This window comes from Diachasma alloeum, unplaced genomic scaffold, assembly GCF_001412515.2.
Source record: "Diachasma alloeum isolate Michigan unplaced genomic scaffold, Dall2.0 Dall_scaffold_00181, whole genome shotgun sequence".
Classification (NCBI taxonomy): domain Eukaryota; kingdom Metazoa; phylum Arthropoda; class Insecta; order Hymenoptera; family Braconidae; genus Diachasma; species Diachasma alloeum.
The window spans coordinates 2,222,226-2,242,591 of NW_021680347.1; the positions used below are offsets into that span (position 1 = coordinate 2,222,226).

At 38.7% G+C, this 20,366-nt stretch overlaps 1 protein-coding gene across 1 annotated transcript in view; it reads right to left on the reverse strand.

The window, feature by feature from the left end:
* Positions 1-20,366, reverse strand: part of LOC107045700 (protein rhomboid) — a 68,800-nt gene that overhangs the window by 34,226 nt on the left and 14,208 nt on the right. Inside the window, exon 3 of the mRNA XM_015268036.1 lies at positions 1,137-1,279. Coding sequence (XP_015123522.1) covers positions 1,137-1,279 — 143 coding nt within the window. The remainder of the gene's footprint in view (positions 1-1,136; positions 1,280-20,366) is intronic.

The window sequence follows — 20,366 nt, forward strand, 5'->3', positions numbered from 1 at the left end:
GGGGGGGGGGGGGGGGGGAGAATCGACGCTAGTAACGATGCAATCATCCAAATGGAGCGTGTTGCTAAAAGGGAGAATGAAAGTGGGGGTAGGTGTTGGTGGAGGGGAAAGTTTTCAATCCCATTTACTGGTGTATATACACATTGAATATCTTATTCGACTTCTCTTCAGTCCCTAACCACTGAGGAAATTCTGGTAGGCAACACTCTTCTGTATAAACGGATCATTCCTGGAGAGAAACGTTTATGAGATTCTAACAATTTATCTGTGGTACTTTATACGCAAATGACGGTGAACATCGAGTGGCGTCCAATAACGAAACAGGAGCTTCGGGAGGAGAGGGAACAGGAAGCTCTTGTACGAACAACACGATAAGCTTAAACATCCATTCTTTCTCCATTAAACCCTGAGCCACGAATTTATTGAATTTAATGGAGATTCTTTTCGAGATTTCCCAACAAATGTTCCCAAATATATATTTCTCCCTCAATTTTCTCACTCGTTAAAGTTGAATTTTGATTGAATTTTTGGATTGAAATGAACTCACTACTGATTGATTACATTAATATTCAATCTTCCCCAATGTATAATGTATAAAATAATTTTTCAGGCTGACGTAAAGAAATAATGCAGAAGAATTTATGGGCCACAAGGTGAGACCCTCTTGGTGGAGGTTGGCATGCTCATCGCGGTGAGACGTAGACGCACGTCACCACCGAAGGCAGGAAAGAGAATGAAAAAGGAATAAATATAGGTAGGGGTAAGGAGAGAAATGTTGAGGAGGCCATCGGATAGACTCTCTTGCCCCTTATCTCTCCTGTACCATCATGAATAATTTAAAAAGCGTCGTGCGCAACCCAAGGCCTCCTTCATCCACCGTCTTCTCCTTTCCGCTCGTACAACTTCCTTTCGAACGACTTTGGTGTGCTTCTTTCCATACTTTTAACCATCGAGTTTTTTCTGTATTAGGTACTACAGTGAGTTTTTCACATACACAGTGACTTCGTGAGTGTCGCAGGAGGGACTGTCTGGTTAGGCAACCAATGGTGGTGAATGGAGTTAGGATGCACGGTGGACTTATAATTTGATCGTCAAAAGTTTTTTAACGGTGAGAAAAAGTTAACCAGTAAACTTACCCAGCATGGAGGAACATGTAGAATGCGAACCTCCAAAGCTCAAGACGCTTGTCAGGACGGTAAATGAATACACTGTCAATGGGTACCGGACCAGATGGGTTAACTTCACCCATGGAAACTGTATAGTAGGTGAAAAAACCGAGCTGTAATCAGAAAAAATAATATTTGCATTAATAAACTTGCTTGTTTGAAATAATGTTGATTAGCGATAGTAATTTCATAATTTTAGTGGTGCTGGAAATTCTCTAATCCTCACGTAACCCCATAAACCCGGTCGATCCTCAAGGGATTATCCCATCCCCTGTAGAGAATAAAAAAGTATTAAAAAACTACCGCTCGATTGTCTCATTAAATTGATTGGCCGTGCTTGGAAGCCACCAGGGTCTGTGATGAAACGACAGTTGCGCTTTATGGGAGCAGTATTGTACGTCAATCTCATTAAACACTAGTTCTGTGGTGACGAGCATTAACTAGATAAGGAACCACCATATACCACCGGGATTACGGAGTCATAAATACATTAATGCAGTATCTCCTTTAATTCCATTGAAACACCCACTACCAACATATACAACATGGTGATGTCTTTATTTCAAAAGAATATCACGTCTAAACTCTAACCTTCTTTCCACCGAGGTAATATATTTTCTTCAGCTGTGGTAGTATGAACGAATTAATCCCGAGGACTCACTCTCTAATGAGATTCCTGTAGCCAGCACAAGTGGAATGGGGTAGAAAAATAAATCAGGAAGATAGCTGAGGTAAGACCATTGGTGGAGAAGACTTGGAAGAGGGAAAGATGTAGAGAGGTAGCTTTCATTCCTTAATACCGGCACAATTTCGTGGCCCTTGGACGGTAATTTAGTTTGGTACACGGAAGGACACGGTTATTCTTGAGGGGCTTTTGAACGGGGCATGGCCCTACCATGCAAAAGCCAATGGGGAATCGCAAAATGCCACTGGGTGCTTATATATGCAATATCCCCTGCTAATTAAACTACAAGACTCTCGGTAGTCCTACATGTGATGTACATACACCAAGGGCATTTTGTGGAGCAACGATGCCAGGGGCATATAATTTCCTGTGTTGAATCTCTTTGATGCTTCCCTCTCATCTTTGTGTGTCCAGTGTCGATCCTCTTCATCCCCCTCGACTAGCCACCCCTAAGTTATATACCCCCTGCCAACAAATGACAGAGTCATTGAAAAAGCACTCGTCTGCTCTTTTATCAATTCGGTCCTCCCCAACCTCTCCACTCATCATGTTCACGTGTTCCATTACCATGGAAAGTCGAACTTGTCCGATTAAAAGTTTTTCATCGAATCAGCTAGCTCTGATTCTCCTCACCTTCCACTTCCGAGTGAACCACCTCTCTCAACCCATCATTTCTACAACTCCACAATGCTTTGTTCTCATTCTCTGACTCGGCTTCTCTTGTGAAAGCCATCTACACGAAATGCAACATGTGCCTTTTGTCCGGCACTAAGCGACTAGGTCGCATGAGCGTGGAAAACTTTTCACTCTGAGTAAATTTCTACCTCTCCCCAACTCTCTCTGTCTCTCTTACGGCAGAGCAAACTCTCCTCTCACTCAACGAAATGACGGCCAATTCTATTTGTTGCCCATTGGGAAAATGGACGAGTATTCCTTTGTGTCACAGGTTATCTGTCTCATCACTGTATAGCTTCTACTCCGTCCATTCTCATTTGTTTTCATGTTCCAACGAAGGGGTAGTTTTGCGCTTGGAAAATCCATCCATCAATTCTCCTCGAGTCTAAATATAATAATGGAATGATGGTGATAGGTGAAAAAACATGATTGACAGTGGAGTTTATTGCCCTCGTGTCCGGCCAAGTAGTTTGTGTTTAGATATAGTCAGACCAGTGAAATGTGAATCAACGGTATTGGTTTCTGAGATTGTGGATGAAACATTCCCCAGATATTTACCAGCCAACTGTCTGTTTATTATTGTATTTTCCCTCGAGACAACAGCGTCTCCATTTCACTCGTCAATGTTGAGTGTACATTTGGAAAGTGCCTCGAGGATAGATGATATCCCAGTGGTTCATGCCTCATTGCTGTAAACTCTGTCGTGACATTTCTAGTTGTGGAGCTAAAGTTAACAAGGCTTTCACCTGCGTCACCTGGACTAATCGAATTGGCCCTCTGACGATTGATGATTTCCAGTTAGCCTCTCCGGAATCAGCCAGCACTTGCCTTCCTCACGACCATCACACTATCGTACCTGCGGAGTTACAACAACTGGGCCAAACGGCAAGTTGCGGTTCAGCCACAACCATAACCCTGTATACCACAACCACCGGCCCCCAACAATGTTTTGGCCAATGAGTTTTGAAGGGGGGAGTACTGTACAAAGAGTGTTTTACGTTAAAATATGGTGTGTGTGGGAGAGGCGCACATGCATCAGACGCTTTAACGCGATCCCCGTGTAAATTTGTATGCGGGCAAGTTTATATGGTACCCAAGCTGCGCGTTATCTCCCGCACTGCCAGTCCAATGAACGTGCCAAGGGAGCATACTGCGAGAAAAGTTCTAAATTTTTCGATCGTACACAGGAAAAACTAGCAGAATGCTAATTTTATGATCGGTGTTTACTGATCGGTACAATGTTTGATGCTTTAGGTTGTTCATGAGGATGTCAAGAATATGATAGTTAAGAGGTGGAGAAGGACTGTTGAGTTTACGGCGATTTGTTGATTTAGTTTTATCAACAACTCGAAATATTGTTTTTCTGGGTAAGAGGAATAGACTACTTGATGTATAATATTTCTCCTTTCATTTTTAAATTCGTTGGAGTTAAATCATGTTTGTTTTTGCTTCCGCATGGAAGCATTCAAATCGTTCTATTTTTAGATTCTCTAATTTTGCTAGGAAATTATGTAGAATGGTCTGAAAGGTAAAAATACAAAGTTTAACCACCCCGTGCGTTTGCCCACCTGGTGGTCACCTTTTAGGAACTTGAAGAATTAAAGAACTAAAGTAATTCCAAAAAATCTGAAATTTTGTCCGATTATAGGTATTAATGCGAACTAACTGTATGCGCAATTTCAACCCAATCGATCTAGCCGTTTTTGAGAAATCGCCATTTGTTTCTAAATCGTTTTTCGCAAATATGTCAAAGACTACTTAACCGATTTCAATTTTCTTTGTTTTAAATATTTGTCTCGATATCTTCTATCTCAATCAATCAAAATATACGGAGAGAAAAGTCGGGGAAAAATTCTAGTGCTCGGCACCAGAAACGAGGCGCAAACTGCCGAACTCCCATATTTTAATCGAAATAAGAATAAAAATTCAAGATCAGCACGGAAATTTTGCTGTAAGTTAATCAATTTTTGCAAAGAAACACGAGAAAAATTCTAGAGCTGGCACTAGAAAATTTCCCGGTGTGTCAATTTTGTGGGGAATTCCGTAGAAAATTGTGGAAAAAACTTGATTAATTCTTGGTAACATTAGAAATTTTATTGTGCAGTTGGAGAATTCGGTTCGCCGAAGTGAGTCGAACAGCTGCACTCGGGAGTCCCGAGCGGAGACTTAAAAATGGCGTCTTCAACGTCGAGTAACGTTAGTGCGTGTTCTGTAGAATTATGTAACAATCAGGGATTATTGGGCTTATTTTTCTCTAAAAGTGTGATTAACCATATCAAATTTGTGGGAAAAAAGTGCGAAACAACCGGTCGTAGAAATTGTTGAAAATTACTGACATTATTCAGTGATGACGTTTTAAGATAATGTAATTCCCTGTAATCGTGGAACAAATGCAATAAAAAAATCTATAAAACTAATTCGTTGGCTTAAGGCTCATTTTTTTTGATACTGTAGTACATTAATTTGAATAACGTTGATGTTATTAATGAATAATTAAGGGGGAAAAAAATTATGGCTGGGGAAAATTTTTTTGTCTGTCGAGTAATTTTTCGTTTGCCGATAAAGAAGATTTCGTGATGAAACGTCAAATGTTCTAGTGCTGAAGGGGAAATTTTCATGTGCTGGCACAGTGCGCCTCAATTCTAGTGCAGCACTAGAATTTTTCCCGGAATTTCCCCACAAAAATTCTCTGACTTTTCTCTCCGTGTATGCGCAACCATTCATACAAAGTTTGTGAGATACAGCAGAGGCTTCGTATAAGATACTTTAGGGACAGTGGGAGAGTGGAGTTCCGGGAGCCCCTATGTCTCCATTATACGCGCGCCCATAGATAGGAGGAAAATAGGGATCAGCGGGTTTCAAATAAAATACTTCCTTCGTTGCGCCCGAATTCAATGAAATTCTCATTCAAGTGTTTTATGAGCTTTAATACAATGACTTGAGCATTTCGATGTGTGATAATACCGTGCAATGTTAAGCATAATGGAAAAAAAATGCTTTTCATATTTTGAGTTTATTTGAAATGAATATCTTGATGGTATATCCGAGTGGAAATTCTGGTCAGGTCTTGATCAAGTTTGGATTAGATTAGACCTGACCACTGACCAGGTATTGATCAAGTTGACGGATCCGGTCTTGATCAGACATGTTACGCCTCTGACCAATCCGAATTTGATTACGATGAATGGATCCGAACTTGATCAAGTCAACTGTATGAAAACCGGATAACCTGTCTGTCAGTATCAATAACAATTATCAATGATAATTAATCTAAAACAAAAGATAATTCAATTCTTCCACCGTAGGCCGCCTCTCTTAATGAATCTCTACTGTTATTTTACCACTGAAAAAGCTTATTATTTTTTTACCGATGCTGGGGATCGAACCGGGGACCCTATGATTGCTAATCCTATGCCCTAACCACTACGCTATCGTGCTATTACTATTGAGTAAACTGTACATTGCCTATATGATTTGTATCGGGGTATTCATTGAATTTACGATTATTCCTGATCTCGCGGATGTACGTGTGTATTCTCAGAGATAAAATATGCTCAATAAAATTTTTATTTATTTCATTAATGAATAATAATAATGATAATCACAATAACACTAATGAATAAATAGACATTTGGTGATTTTTTTTCTCAAGATCATTTACGTGTAAGTTTGATACTCCTCTAATACGTATTTACGGCATCATCATCCCTCCCTTCTGTACATTTGAGAAGGGCAAATTGATTAATTAAATTAATTTATTTTAATAATAGTATAATGATCCTTTTTAAAGATTGAAAATAATTATTGATAATGGTTGATAAAACTTAATTTAAATAGTATAATAATAGTTAATTAAATGATCCGATAAACTTATTAAAATTAATGTCAGGTGGACCGGATCAGAATCTGATCATTTCCTCTTCAATTGACCCAGTTCAAATGCCGATCAAAGAGATCAAATCCGAATTTGCTCAGATTGGGGTCAGACAGCCGACCTCAGGGTGAGATCGTGCCTACCTGATCAGAACTTGATCTGAATCATCCTGCAGTTTTTCGGATCCCATCTACTGGATCAAAACTTGGTCAGGTTCTCATCAGGCATCATCTGATCATGTCTACCTTATCAGAACTTGATCTGAATCCGCCTGTAGTTTTTCGGATCCGATCTGCTGGATCAGAATTTGGTCAGGTTCTCATCAGGCATCATCTGATCATGTATACCTGATCAGAACTTGATCTGAACCCGTCTGTAGTTTTTCGGATCCGATCTGCTGGATCAAAACTTGGTCAGATTTTCATCAGGAATCACCGGATCAGTCGAACCTTACAAAAACCTGATCAAGTTCTGATCGTGCTTCAGGTGGGCCGGAAGAAATTTCCACTCGGGTATTACATGACAAAAAAATGAGTGGAGTGATTATAAGTCCGACTATTCTAAAATTGCTTGATCCTGAGATCATCTGAACCCTATAATAATTGTATGCGTGTCAAAACGTGGGAATAAACATTCGGAAGGCGATAAAAGTGCCGAGAGTGGGGGTACGCTTCGAGCGCTCGGAGCGCGAGGTATCTTATAGAGAGGTATCTTATATGAAGCCTCTAGTGTATTTTCATTTTTCGGTTTTTCTCTCAAAATCATTGTTAGCACTCTAACTTTTGCAAAAATCGACCTATTAACTTGAAATTTGTCATGAAGTTTCCTCTTTGCATCAGAATGTTTTGTATTGAAAATGGGCTAAATCGGACGATTAGTTTAGGAGATATTCAAGTTTGTATCTAAATCTATTTTCTTGAATATCTCAAAAACTACTCAACCGATTTCAATTTTTTTTCAAAATATTCGTCTTCATGTCTTCCATATTAATCAATCAAAATATGCATACCTGTCCATACAAAGTTGCCGAGAAAATTTCCCTTTTTCGGTTTATATTCAATTTAATGTAATTTCGGAATGTAATTTAGGAGTGTGGGAAGGGATTAGATTATCTGGTCAGGACCTTCCTGACCGGAAGGTCAGGAAAGGCACAAATTGGAACAAAATTATTATGCTGAAATTATTCGGAAGCATACAATCAATTTATTGATGGCGAAGAAAGCATTAAAACATCACTCAGTGACCCGCTCAGTGTCATATGCTCGCTACACCCTGCTTGTTTTTTATTCTGATAAATTCACCACTGATTACATTTGTATTTAATTTCCTGTAGTGTATTAAACATAAAACAATTTCACAGACTAATATCAAGGAATAACACAACAGAATTTATTGGGTTCACTTCTCTAAAAAAATTCTGAATTTTGGCATCGTACGTGGGAAAAACTAGAGGCATACCAGTTTTATGATCGATATGTACCGATTGATAAGCTGTTCCGTGCATCGGGTTCTTCATAAAAATGTCAGGGATATGGCATTCATGGCATTGAAAGGAAATGTCAAGTTTGTAGAAGTCTGTAATGTAATTTCTAACAATCATTCCGATTTTTGTTTTTCTTTGTAAGAAGGATGGGGTTGTTGTCTTCAGCAGTTCATGGTATCATTGCAGTTTGAGACATACAGCAGGAACTTCTACTTTGAGATGAGTTTCAAAATAAAACAGGCAATGATATTAATTAAAGTTGAAATAATGGATACAACCATCAATTTTCGTTTTAGCGTTGTGAAGGGAAATTGGAATGTTGATCATGATGAAAATTTACTCTTGGCTGTTATTTTCATTGCCGTATAGTATGGATCTAACATCCGGATGAATTACATACCGTGAGGACGTCAGTTCTCGGACGGTATTCAGATCTCAGACGCAGAGCACTCTTACGATTGAATTTCAAATCAATTGCGTATCCATAGTGCTTGACGGCCATTTTCTGTTATTCCCTCCAAAAGTAGCATATATTCTCCCCAAATTGCAATATTTATTAATATTTCACTAAGTGTACAGAATTATTACACTTATATTTATTCGAGGGTTCACACAGTAGGGGGGTCTGTGGAGTGTTATGTCGTGTGCGGACGGTGAAATCCCTCTGTGCTTCTTAAGGATCTAACAACAAAATGTAAGTGAAAAATTGTTTATAATCGGTTTTTATGAGTTGAAGATTAATTTTCGAATAAAAATAGATGTGGACAATTTTAAAAAATAAATAAATTATTGGAGAAATTGAGGGTCCGAGATCTGAATCCACCAAAGGCGAGGTGGGTTCAGTTCTCGGACGTGTTTATCCATGTGCTTAATCTCAATCGCACGCATGAAGAAATTTGACAGAAAAACTTAGCACTTTCTCTGAGAAATTCTATTGCATTTCTAGTGGAATTCTACGAGAATTCTCTTGGAGTTCCATTAGAATTCTATTGGAGAATTCTATTCGTTTTTTGGACCATTTATAGAGAATTTTATCTAATTTTACCGTTTCATTTGTCCAAGAGATATTCGGTTTGAAAAAAGTTAATAGATTTTGAGATGTTTAATGAAATTCATAGGTGTAAATATTAGAATTTTTTTCTGCTAAATTTTTATTCGTTTTTGTTGCTAAAATTGCAGAAAAAAAATCTCAGAGAAAGCGCTAAATTTTTTTATTAAATTTATTTATACAGGCGTTCATCCCTGTCAGTGCTCTTATTCTCATGGAGACATTCTTCTCCCANTTAGAATTTTTTTCTGCTAAATTTTTATTCGTTTTTGTTGCTAAAATTGCAGAAAAAAAATCTCAGAGAAAGCGCTAAATTTTTTTATTAAATTTATTTATACAGGCGTTCATCCCTGTCAGTGCTCTTATTCTCATGGAGACATTCTTCTCCCATTTTTGAAAAAAAATAATGATTCCCAAGAATAATAACAAAAAAAAATCATCCATTCTTCGACTCTTTCAGGCCTGCGATGCTTTCGCGACCTAGAAAATCAAAAGCACCAGAGTATACTCCTGAGCAGTTAGAAAGTGCTCTGACGGCGATCAGAACAGGAAGATCTTTGGGATCAGTCAGCAAAGAATATAATATCCCTAAGTCAACCTTATACGACAAGGCAAATGGCAAGACAAAAGCTCAGATCAACAGACCTGGCCCTGAGTGTATTGTGGGAGAATTTTATGAAAAGAAACTGGTAGAATGGATTTGTTATATGGCTGATAGGGGGTTTGCCGTCACTAAGGATCAATTGCAGAATTCCGTTCACAAACTGATGAAATCTCTTGGCTCAATTACTCTTAATTCATAATAATAATGGTTATTCATGATTATCATTTAGTGTGTAATAAGTTTATGGCTATTGGGATGAGAATAGATCTGTCAAAAATATTTTTTACAATTGATTTCCCATATTTTTCCTTCTCCCAAACTCCTCTCATTCACTTCGTCCGAGAACTGAATTCATGTCGTCCGAGAACTGAAGTGGGTCAATTTTTGGCGTCCGAGAAATGAATCCGGGGAGCTGTGTTTTGTTTTAACAAATATTTATCGAATTCCGAAGTTTTTTAATAAAAATCAAACGTGTTCTTGTCCCAAAAACATCAAAAATGACTATGGAAACCGCAAACTTCATATTTGACGAAAAAAAAAAACGAAGAATCGGTTATTGATGGTCGAGTTACCCTTAACCGTCCGAGAACTGACGCCCTCACGGTATCCACCCTTCTGAATTATTTTCGATGGTATGTGGTCTGCTTTTATGTTTCATTCAGCATTTTATGACAATTTTAATGAGTACGACACATAAAAACGAGTTATTCAAGAGTAACATATGGATTCAATGTTTATGGAATATGATTTTATGCCATAGGTGCCTAGAATCACGTGTGACATAAACAGTATACGAAACTCGTGCGTAATGGTGTTTTTTGACTCGTGGGATTGTAAAACTCGGCTTCGGCTCGTTTTACAACTTCCCACGAGCCAAAAAACCCATTACGCACTTGTTGCGTAATATACTATTCTTCTACTCGAACATACGCGTACAAACAGTATGATGGTGGAAGATAAAGAAAAATATATGGGTATACTCATTCTCCAAGTATACTGTTTTTTTATTATCCTCCTCTCCGGGGAGTTTGAGAATCGCCTCATGCTGGAGAGGAAATAATTCTTCGTCCAGGGGCAGTTGAAATTGCCAGTAGGAGGGACCGTCAATGATATTAATTTTCAGTAATACTAAAAGAAATTATTGATATATCACTGAAGTGTGTTGTTCATAATTGAAGATTTAAATTTCATGAAATGGTCAATGATCTGAAATGTCTATCGACATTAAATAAGTCATTCCAAATTTAACAACAATGATTTTTTGGTGACACGTCTAAACTCCACGGCGTCACTTCAACACAACACGTCAATTCAACATTTTCATTTTCTACCAAAACTATTTCATCATTCGGTTTTTCCATCATATTCAATTTCAATATCAATTTATTTGAACATATCATTTTATTTTTCACAAAAAATACATATCAGTATATTATTAAGTGAACGTGGGTATATACATTTGATCAGCACGAGTGAGTATATTCCATGGGTTTATCATTATTATTTATAATTTGATGTCGTGGGCGATGCCTAGTTAGTTGTCGTTTACCTCGTTGACTTATTACAAAATGTAACGGCATGGTGATGCTTGTGTGCTCGATTAGAGTTTTCACCGTACTGATTATTCTTCGATTGTCAGGTATACGGTTGGGTTGGTTTCGTTTGTTTTTTCGTATTGGTATCTATATATTTATATTTCAAATGTATATGGGTTGGATGCTATGAAGATAGCTGGGAGTTTTATTGTCTTTTCCTTTGGATGCCCAATGGTGATATTTTTGATGTGTTTGTTGACATCCAGAGTACATGTAATGGTGTTTTTGTTTGATTTGTGTTGATTATTACGCATGTTTAAATTGTATTGTGATGAGTTTGATTGTGTTGACTTTGTTGGTATTGAATTTGTTGTGTGTTGAAATGTTGTGTGTTGAATTGACGTGTTAAGTTTGTTTTGTGAGATATAGACATGGAACCTGATTTTTTGAGGGCTAAATAATTAGAAATTTGAGAATTTGATTATTGATTAATTTAATAACGAAAATTTGTTTGGTATTCTCAACTGATTATATATATAACAAGGGGGCTCCCCTGCTCGCTCCGATCGCCAACCCCCATATGACCCTTGTGACACTTATTTCGACCCTCCATTTCTGACCCTTCATTTTGGAGTTGTAATTTCAAGTACCAAATTTTCATCACCAGAAGTCGATTTGGATTTTTACAATATAGAGAGATATAGAGACCCATATTTTGATCCTCGTGACCCTTAAATTCTGAACCCCATGACCCTTAATCTGACACGCGTGGCCCTTATGCTGACCCTCGTGACCCTTACTCTGAGCCTTATGATCATTTTGATCCTCGTGACCCTTATTCTGACCCTCATGACCATTATTTTGACCCCCGTGACCCTTATTTTGACCCTTAAGTTTTGGAGTCTTAATTTCGAGTACCAAATTTTAATCACCAGAAGCCGATTTGGATTTTTATAATATAGGGATAGAATAATGTTATTAAGGCAGTCTACAATCGACCTACATTGAGAAAAAAATTTATTCCTTCCAAGAAAATGTTATTGGTGATATCTTTTTCATACTCTTAGTAGAAGAAAATATCTCTTTTGAAACATATTTCTCCAGGCCAGTCATTTCCAGGTGCTCCGAAATCAGTTCCAAGCGTGAGAATTATGGTGATCTATAAGAATATTCTTCTGCATATGACCTCGAAGAAACTCCAATAATAATTATTAACATTTGGAATTATTCCAATTTTCTTTACCTGAGAAAATCGCCAATTTGTAAAATCCGGAAGATATTGGAGAACATTTTGTCAAGGTTTTGTCAGATTGTTCAACATCACTGTAATTTTTGAGGATAGACTTGGACTCTCTGAAAATGACTGTCCTGGAAAAATTCGTTCTGAAAAAATATTATCTTCTGACGAGAATATCAATCCTTGGCAGGAATAATGTTTTCTCTCAGTGTACGGCCTCCGTTTGCATCGCGTTGCAATAAATAAAGATATATTAATTAACTTAGCAACGTGACGCAAGCGAATGACACGCATTTATTGTAGACTCTCCTTAACGTCATCGTTGATTTTGACGATGCCTGGCCAGCAGTCGTCTAGGTTTTCAAATGTGATTGACCTCGCTTAATCCTCCTGTCCGTTTGTCTGTTGTCTCTGTTACCCTCCTCTCCCTAACCTATTCCCGCCTTTTGGGAATTTGAAAAATACATCAACGCAGAAAAGAGAGAGATGTTGAATGAAAGGAGAAAAAAAAAGAAAGTAATAAGAGAAAATATTTGCCTTGTTAAATTGCTGTAACTTTCCAGTGATTCTTTTGTTGTTCGGTCGACTAGTCAGTATATGGCGCCGTCTCTCTGTGACCCTGGAATCAGGGGTTGAACTGGGAATGACATCGAGACACGCCATTGTGCCCGATGTACGCAATTCAAACCCCCTTTTTTCCCCACCTCCATTTTCTCTCTCTATTTTCTCCATTGTCTGATCGATTTCCAATCAGTTCAACTGATTGGAGAAAAAGCGCAAAGGACAAAAGATCTAGTCCCACTTCAGCTGTCCCATTATCCTCGAAGTTCACTGAAGCTCCCGTCTCGAGAGGAAGTGCAAAATCACTAGCCTTATGACTCAAGTTATTCTATATTTACACGCAGACAACACGTGCTTGACACAACTCTCTTGGCTCTTGAACGAAAATTTGCGAACTCGTAAATTTATCTCGTGGGAGTTGAATTTTTTTTCTTTTCCGTCACATCTAGCCCCACTACTTTACATTCATGGTTGTAAAATAGGATGGTACAGGGGTGGTGGAGTGAGTTGAAGACGAGCGAACATAAAAATAGCGCACACGGGAGCATTCTTTTGGCTATCTAAACGGGGAATCAAATTTATATTTATCCCCCTCCATTGCTGGTGGCTGCAGCGACAAATGGCCTGCGATATATCTCAGGTTAACCGCTGTCGACTGAAGGTGGAGAGTAGTGGGAGAGGCGGCATAACCCTGTGTCCAAGACTGATAATTTTTTTTCAATCTCTTTCAATATTTTGTTTTTCGCCTGTTCCCCGTTTTCTAAAAAATTTGAGATGTTGGAATCAGTGGAGCATTAGTGTGAACATATGGCTTTTTTTTTCGAGGGGTTTGGGGAGAGGGGTGAAATAGGAGCAGAGGTTTTGACTTTCTAATTTCGGAGACGCGTGCCACTTGAAGGGAAATGAGAAAATAACGTGAGGGTGAGTGGTTCGTGTCGGAGAGAAACGATTTATGGAAAAATCGACTTTAACAGCTGTAAAAAAAAACAGTGGGATTCCGGAAAAAGACGTAAATTCAAGTGTCGGGAAAATTGAGGTGAGGAAAATGTAATTATTGAAGAATGATGGATGAATCTTCGATGACAAGAGGGCTGCCGGAAATTCAACACCATTTAATGCTAGAGGAATAATCTTGAATCATTATTTTTCATTTCTCAACACACAAAAAACAAAGGGGGCAAATCAACGTCTGCTTGGCGTATTTCATCCCTTCTTTAGGATAGTACAGTTTTTGTTACATAGGAGATGAAAAAACTGGAATATAGGGGTGATGTATCATTTTTACAGTGTTAAAAATGATACATCACCCCTTAAGCTGGGCTTTTTCATCCCCTAAATTTCCCCCTAAATCGAATGCAATATGGCACTCTTCTTAAAACTACTAATAGGCTGTTTATAGGATTGCAATGTTTTTCTAAGTGTTCTGCACGACAAGTAAGCAGGAAGTAATTTACTCATATTGTTTTGTGAAGATAAAGAGGAAAGAGAGCGGAAATCAATTTTTAAAAAGTATCATAAATGAACGAACATGATGTTCGAACGTCTCCGAAAAGAGTTTTTCAATTATCCGAGCTTAGGAGAAGAACAAATCTGTTGACATACAAGGGAAACAACCCAATACACACATCTCCAATATGATGAAACCGATCCATAAGTTTCATACCCCCAACTAATACCAGTGTATGAGGAAATAAATGGTGGTACAATTTCACTGTCCGATAAGCGGTTTATGAGTCTATATACCATGAGCGGACGTCGAAGGCAATATTGCCGGGTAATCCGTCTCTCCACCCCCAGCAAAGTTGGTTTGTATTGAGAAGAATTTCATTCCTTCAAGTAATACCACCCGAAAAGCATTAATGGTCAAGTATCAAATCCTCAACTGAGGACGGGTGAGTCTCGTACATTTCCGTTTGAATTTGGCAAAGTGATTGGTATCTTTTGGCCTTCCGCTTGTTATCAGTCAAGCAGAAAGGCATAGCGTCCTCTTTGAGTACTCGGTTTGAAAGATTGAATCATGAATGGAATTGGATAGAGTGAATATCAGGAGCTAAATTCATTCGACCCCCAACTGTATTTTTCTATTTCGTTATCGAAAGAATGTGATTCACAACGTTACAGTACCTCATCGCGTATATCCTCCAAAGAAAATACTAAGTAGGTCCCCAATCTCCATCTCTCAGAGTCCACTTGGTCCAAGTACAACCACCCCTGCTCACAAACCCATGAATTCACCAGCTTATTTTCCCGGAGGTGAAATAACAGGGTAAGAAGTAAACCCCTGGGCATAGGTCCAGCCACTGGATAAGATTACACGTAGAGGCAAGCTTTATTTGAACTGGGACACCCTAAAGAAATCTGCGCTGCAGTCCCTCTATCTCCTCTGCGACTGTTTTTATTTGTCGTTTTTTGCTCTTTTTTCACTCCCCGTTCAGCCCTCCTTCTTTAGAGTAGGTTTTTGGTCAAATAGAGGTTAAGCTCTGGTCTTGTTCACGTGGAGTATCTCACCCCTTTCGACGTCGTTTTCTTGCGCTAGTCCAACACTCTGGTGTTTACTCTGATTCAAGTGGTAGAGAGAGGGAATCTCGGTAGTCTGTTAAACCCCTCAACTTCTTGTTACCGACACCACATATTCGGCAGGAAGAACTGGCGGAAATTTTATTTAGGAGGATTTCGTTACGCTGAATTAAATCGGTTAATTCACTGTTTATCTCATCAATCAATAAGTACTTAGGATCAGTTCAATTCTATTCCCTCAATGATCCAAAAGTTGTTTATAAACGTGCTCTCGTTTTGGAGGATATTTCAAAGAAGAATTTAATAGTCCACTTTTCTATCCAATTTGATGCCACCAAACCAAAACATTTTCCTTCCAATGAGAATATTTCCAGTGAATAAAATCGATGAATGGAATATTAACCTCTGCTGCACAATCGAGTGCTCTTGTATTGCCAGTAGCACATGTGTGTGACCCCTTGAAGCGGCAAAAACTTTTCAAACTAACTGGTCTGATAGAGCGAACGTGGGGATACACAAGAGTAGTCCGCATATAGGAGAAGTTATTTGTATGAGGTAACAACTACGTTACATACAGAGACTCACTATACCAACAATATATACAACTTGAGTGAGATCAACTAAGTCGATATACAGACACGACCTGATATTACCAAACTTTTACTCAAAGTGATATATTTCATCGAGCGATCAAAGGCCTGCACCGATGGCCTCCATGAAAAGTAGGAGAAATAAAACCTGTGAAAAAGGGAGAAAATGTAACATTGTGTATTGAGTCTGGTCCGTTTGACCTCGGTACAAAGCGAGAACAGCTGGTTGCAGTTGGATTGAGGGAGGAAGGAGGAGAATGAAAGAGAGAGAACATTGAAAACCCAAAACGTCCTGCACGCGCCTGCTCGTGCCTGCTCCTGTCATCCGGGACAAACATATCGTCTGTGTATCGTGTTCCTTAGACGGCGTGAAAACACTTTCCACATTCTACGGAAGAACGAAGCCGCCGCCAAGGCGCCTACATTAAGGACCCACGTAGTTTCCAGGGGGGGCATGTGCTAAGAACATTCTTTGGCATCTGGAATACTTTATAAACACTCCATCCCAACATTCATCCTATTTTTCATCTTGAAATATGAGAAACTCCTGAGTGAATATCAAATAATGAATAATGAAAATTTTTTTAATTCCCGTAAATGGCTTTCTCATTGATTTTTTTTTTTTCATTCGGTTCAACAAAAATGTTTAATTTATGTGGAATTGAATGTTTGCGTATTTTGTATGTATTTCGAAATGGCTTGATGTTTTTATTTAAAAGTTTTATTACTGCCTCTAACAGAAACCGGTGATGAGGTGAAATCGAGTGCCCGCATTTCGCCGATAGTGTTATCAACTACCCGTAGGTTTCCACCAGTGTACAAGTCCGGAGGTGGAAATGCACTGGGAGACTATTTTTGCCCCCATCCCGCTCCTATTTCATTTTCGAGTTTCAGTGTACGCGGGTGTTCGCCTTGGTCGAATAGCCCCTGAGGAGATAAACAGAAAGAGTGGTTGCGGTAGAGTTCGAATTACACCAGACGAGGGGCAAATTATTTCAACCCCACCGATGAGGATGCTTCCCTGGATTATTTATTCAAACATTTTTTTCTCATCTTCAGAGTCAATTCAAACAAATGGAAACAAATCTGCTTCTCGTTTATTCAATTGAAATTGCAGTGAACCTTTAATGAATACAGCTACAATGTTCATCTGCAGTGGTGAAATCCGTGAAGAGTGATAATATGAATGAAAAACAAAAATATAAACCCATTCTAAATTTGTTAACTCTCTACGGGTACACTGGTATTACTCATCACGTCTCCACATTTTCTCTTGATTGTCATTCTTACACAAGTGCATCCTGCAGTATTTATCCAATACAAGAATTATGTTCAGAGGTTTCTGAGTGCTATTGGCCCAGTAGAAATAACCTCAGTTCTGCGTCAGGTGTAGATAGGAGCGAAGATATTTTTGTCAACTGCGGGTGTTTTTATACTTAGGCTATTTCATTCTATCCAGAAATCAATGTTGTTCATATTCGTCAATTTGGAATGTAGGGTTTGTAAGTTCAATAGAAAAGACACTACAAAGTTTTTTAGAAATTGAATTTTTTCACATTTTCGACATTCTTTTAGTGTTTGAATAAATTTCTCATTGACATTTCGCTGTTTCTAAAGCAAGGTGACTGTAGCAAGGAAGGTGGGTTGATAACTCACCTAGAAAGTTAACTCGTAAACTGTTAATATATCCGTGATGGAGCCCTACGGGGCCAGTCCACATGGAAAAAATATATATACAGAAATGTATGTCACTTATATCCGCTTATATGTGGTATACTTTTCGGCAAAAAATGCAATATCTGAGGTGTATGTGTGATAGGTGTGTACATATATGCCACCGGAGATATCTAGCATATGCCTGGTCTACAAGGCGGATATATTCAAGATATAATTCCGGTAAAATCATTATATCTCACTTTTACGTTTTGGCTTATATTTTCTTACGCTACGCTGGCGTACGGCGGTGGTTGGCCGGCTTAGCTTTGGGAAGCTAAGCAACGCTGAGCGTGGTCACTAGACGGATGAATGGCCGCGAGGGAACACCTCTGGAAGGGTTCGAATTTTTCAAAAGCTGGAAGAAGCATTAGTAATTAATATGCTGGTGAAAAAATGAAAATTCGTAAGTAATCGAAAGGTATACGGTAATGAAAAAGTTTAATAATAATATATCTGTGATGGAGGATCAAACCCATTGGCAACCCCCACGGAATATTCTCAGAAACATAAATAGAATAAATGAATAATATGTATTTGGTAATCGGGGCTTTTCGCCAATTTACCTATGAATAACGAGGCCAATACCCCCCCCCCCCCCATACAATCCACACATTCACACGCAGTATACGCGAACAGTCTGTGAGATTATCGAAATTGGAAAGATGCCAAAGTAGAGTGAAAACCCGATGAAATCATTCTTCTCAACAAAACGCTTACTCTGACGCGCATTGCTTCTCTCTCTTCCTCACCCTCGTCCACACAATCACATGCATGTCTATCAGAAGGAGGCATGCTCTGATCCAGTTTTCATTCCAAGTGTAGAAGCAAGAGTGGAGAAGAAGAGAATTTGAAAAAATTGAAGAAGAAATAAAAAAGAGCGTGAGTAGAGATGGGGGAATACAGAATGAGCAAAAAGAAATAGACATAAAAAAGATGAAAAAAGAGGCACGCGCATCGGGAGCGCATTCTTGGCGCATAATAAGCGCGTTCTTGGGCGCAGGTGGCGAGTGCCCACCGGCGACGACTGAGGAGCCGACCCTTTCTCGATTCCCCCTTTTATCCATTGCGTCTGTGCAGAGGGACTCGATCGTTTGATATTCAAGGAGTTTCGTTCATTACTCGTATTGCGAGTAATGAAATTGAATAAATTAATCACCAATACTTTTCAGAGTATTTTTTACCTCAATTTCACGGTGAGATAATTCTTAAATTGGTAATATTGTTCCCAGTTATTCAGGAGAACGTATTTTTATCTTAAAGATTAGTAGATTGGACTGTTGTAACGCAGAGAAAGAAAGTTTCTGGTTTCCAGAACCAAGTTACTGACTTTTTGCATCTCATTTCCGAAGAAAAGTTCTGAAATCGAGAACTATTGGGCTTTTAATTGAGAACCTTTGCATTCTTGGATTAAGAGTATCCGAAACGGATAAAATTCTAAAATAATTAAACATTAAGTCCACATTGATTGCGTTAATGTATCAGGTGACTTATTTTTGATAAAAAAGATTTAGAAAAATGAGTAGAATAATTTTAGAATGGAAAAAATCATCAATTCAAGAACAGAAATGTCTCTTCTTTGAGAACTCTCGAAGTCAAAAGTTCTGATTCCCAGAACCAAGATTCTGAAGAAAATATACCTTAATTTAAGTACAATTATACCAAGCTCACATAAAAATTACAGCCAGTAGAACTTTTCTATCTGATTTTTAAGGGAAAATCTGCTCAAAAATTTAGTTCGTTCCTCGATTTTTGGCTCCAGAGATTTCGGTAGGACAGAGCTCTGCAATTCAATAATTTTTTACTAACGGAAAAATGGATTAAAAAAGATGACCGGTTTTGGCTCCATAATTTCAGATCAGCGATTCAAACTGAAAAATTTTTAATCATGACAATTAATTTATATTGTAAATATAATTTAGTCACAATTTCTCTGATATGAAGTTCTTCAGAAACAATTTCTGCATTCCATTGAACTAAAGAACGGAACGTGATCAAACTTGATTGATCATCTCCCAGCAATTACCCTGAAAATTCCAAACGCAATAATACCCAACAGTATACACAGCATGACATGTTAACGTCTCGCTTCCCCCACAATTACGGAGATCCATCGTGCACACACTCGTGATATCGCGCGATATGGAATTGATGTTTACACAAGTGGACAGAATCGCAGAGAGGTGAAGTCCAATGTGCGTTAGCCATATTAGTCGAGGCATTGTAATGCCCCCGAGTCGTGAGCCCTTGACAATTTCAACATATATCGAAATCCATACTCCCTCCCTCTTCACCACCATTAGGCTCCTGTTATTTCGTTTAGTATACGCCCGAGGGCGGCATAAGTTTGGTTCATTGCCGGTCGGCAACCAACCCTCCACCCACCTCCCATTCTCTCGTCAAACCCACCCGACATCCGTAGGGCAAAGATAGAGGGACAGCTTTAGGAGTGAGCGAAAAGGGGTCAATGACAGGGTAATGGAAATGCCGATAATCCAGCGGAATACGGGACATCATCCAAGGTGAATATCATTTGGGAACGAGCTGATAAAAAGAGCCTCGAGGTTTTTATCTCAGGGCAGTGCATCAGGGGTTGGAATTTGGTGGAAAAAAAAGGATCGGGTTTACCCTCTGTGCATACAAAACTATTGAAAGCGAACGAGAGTGGGGGGGGGGGG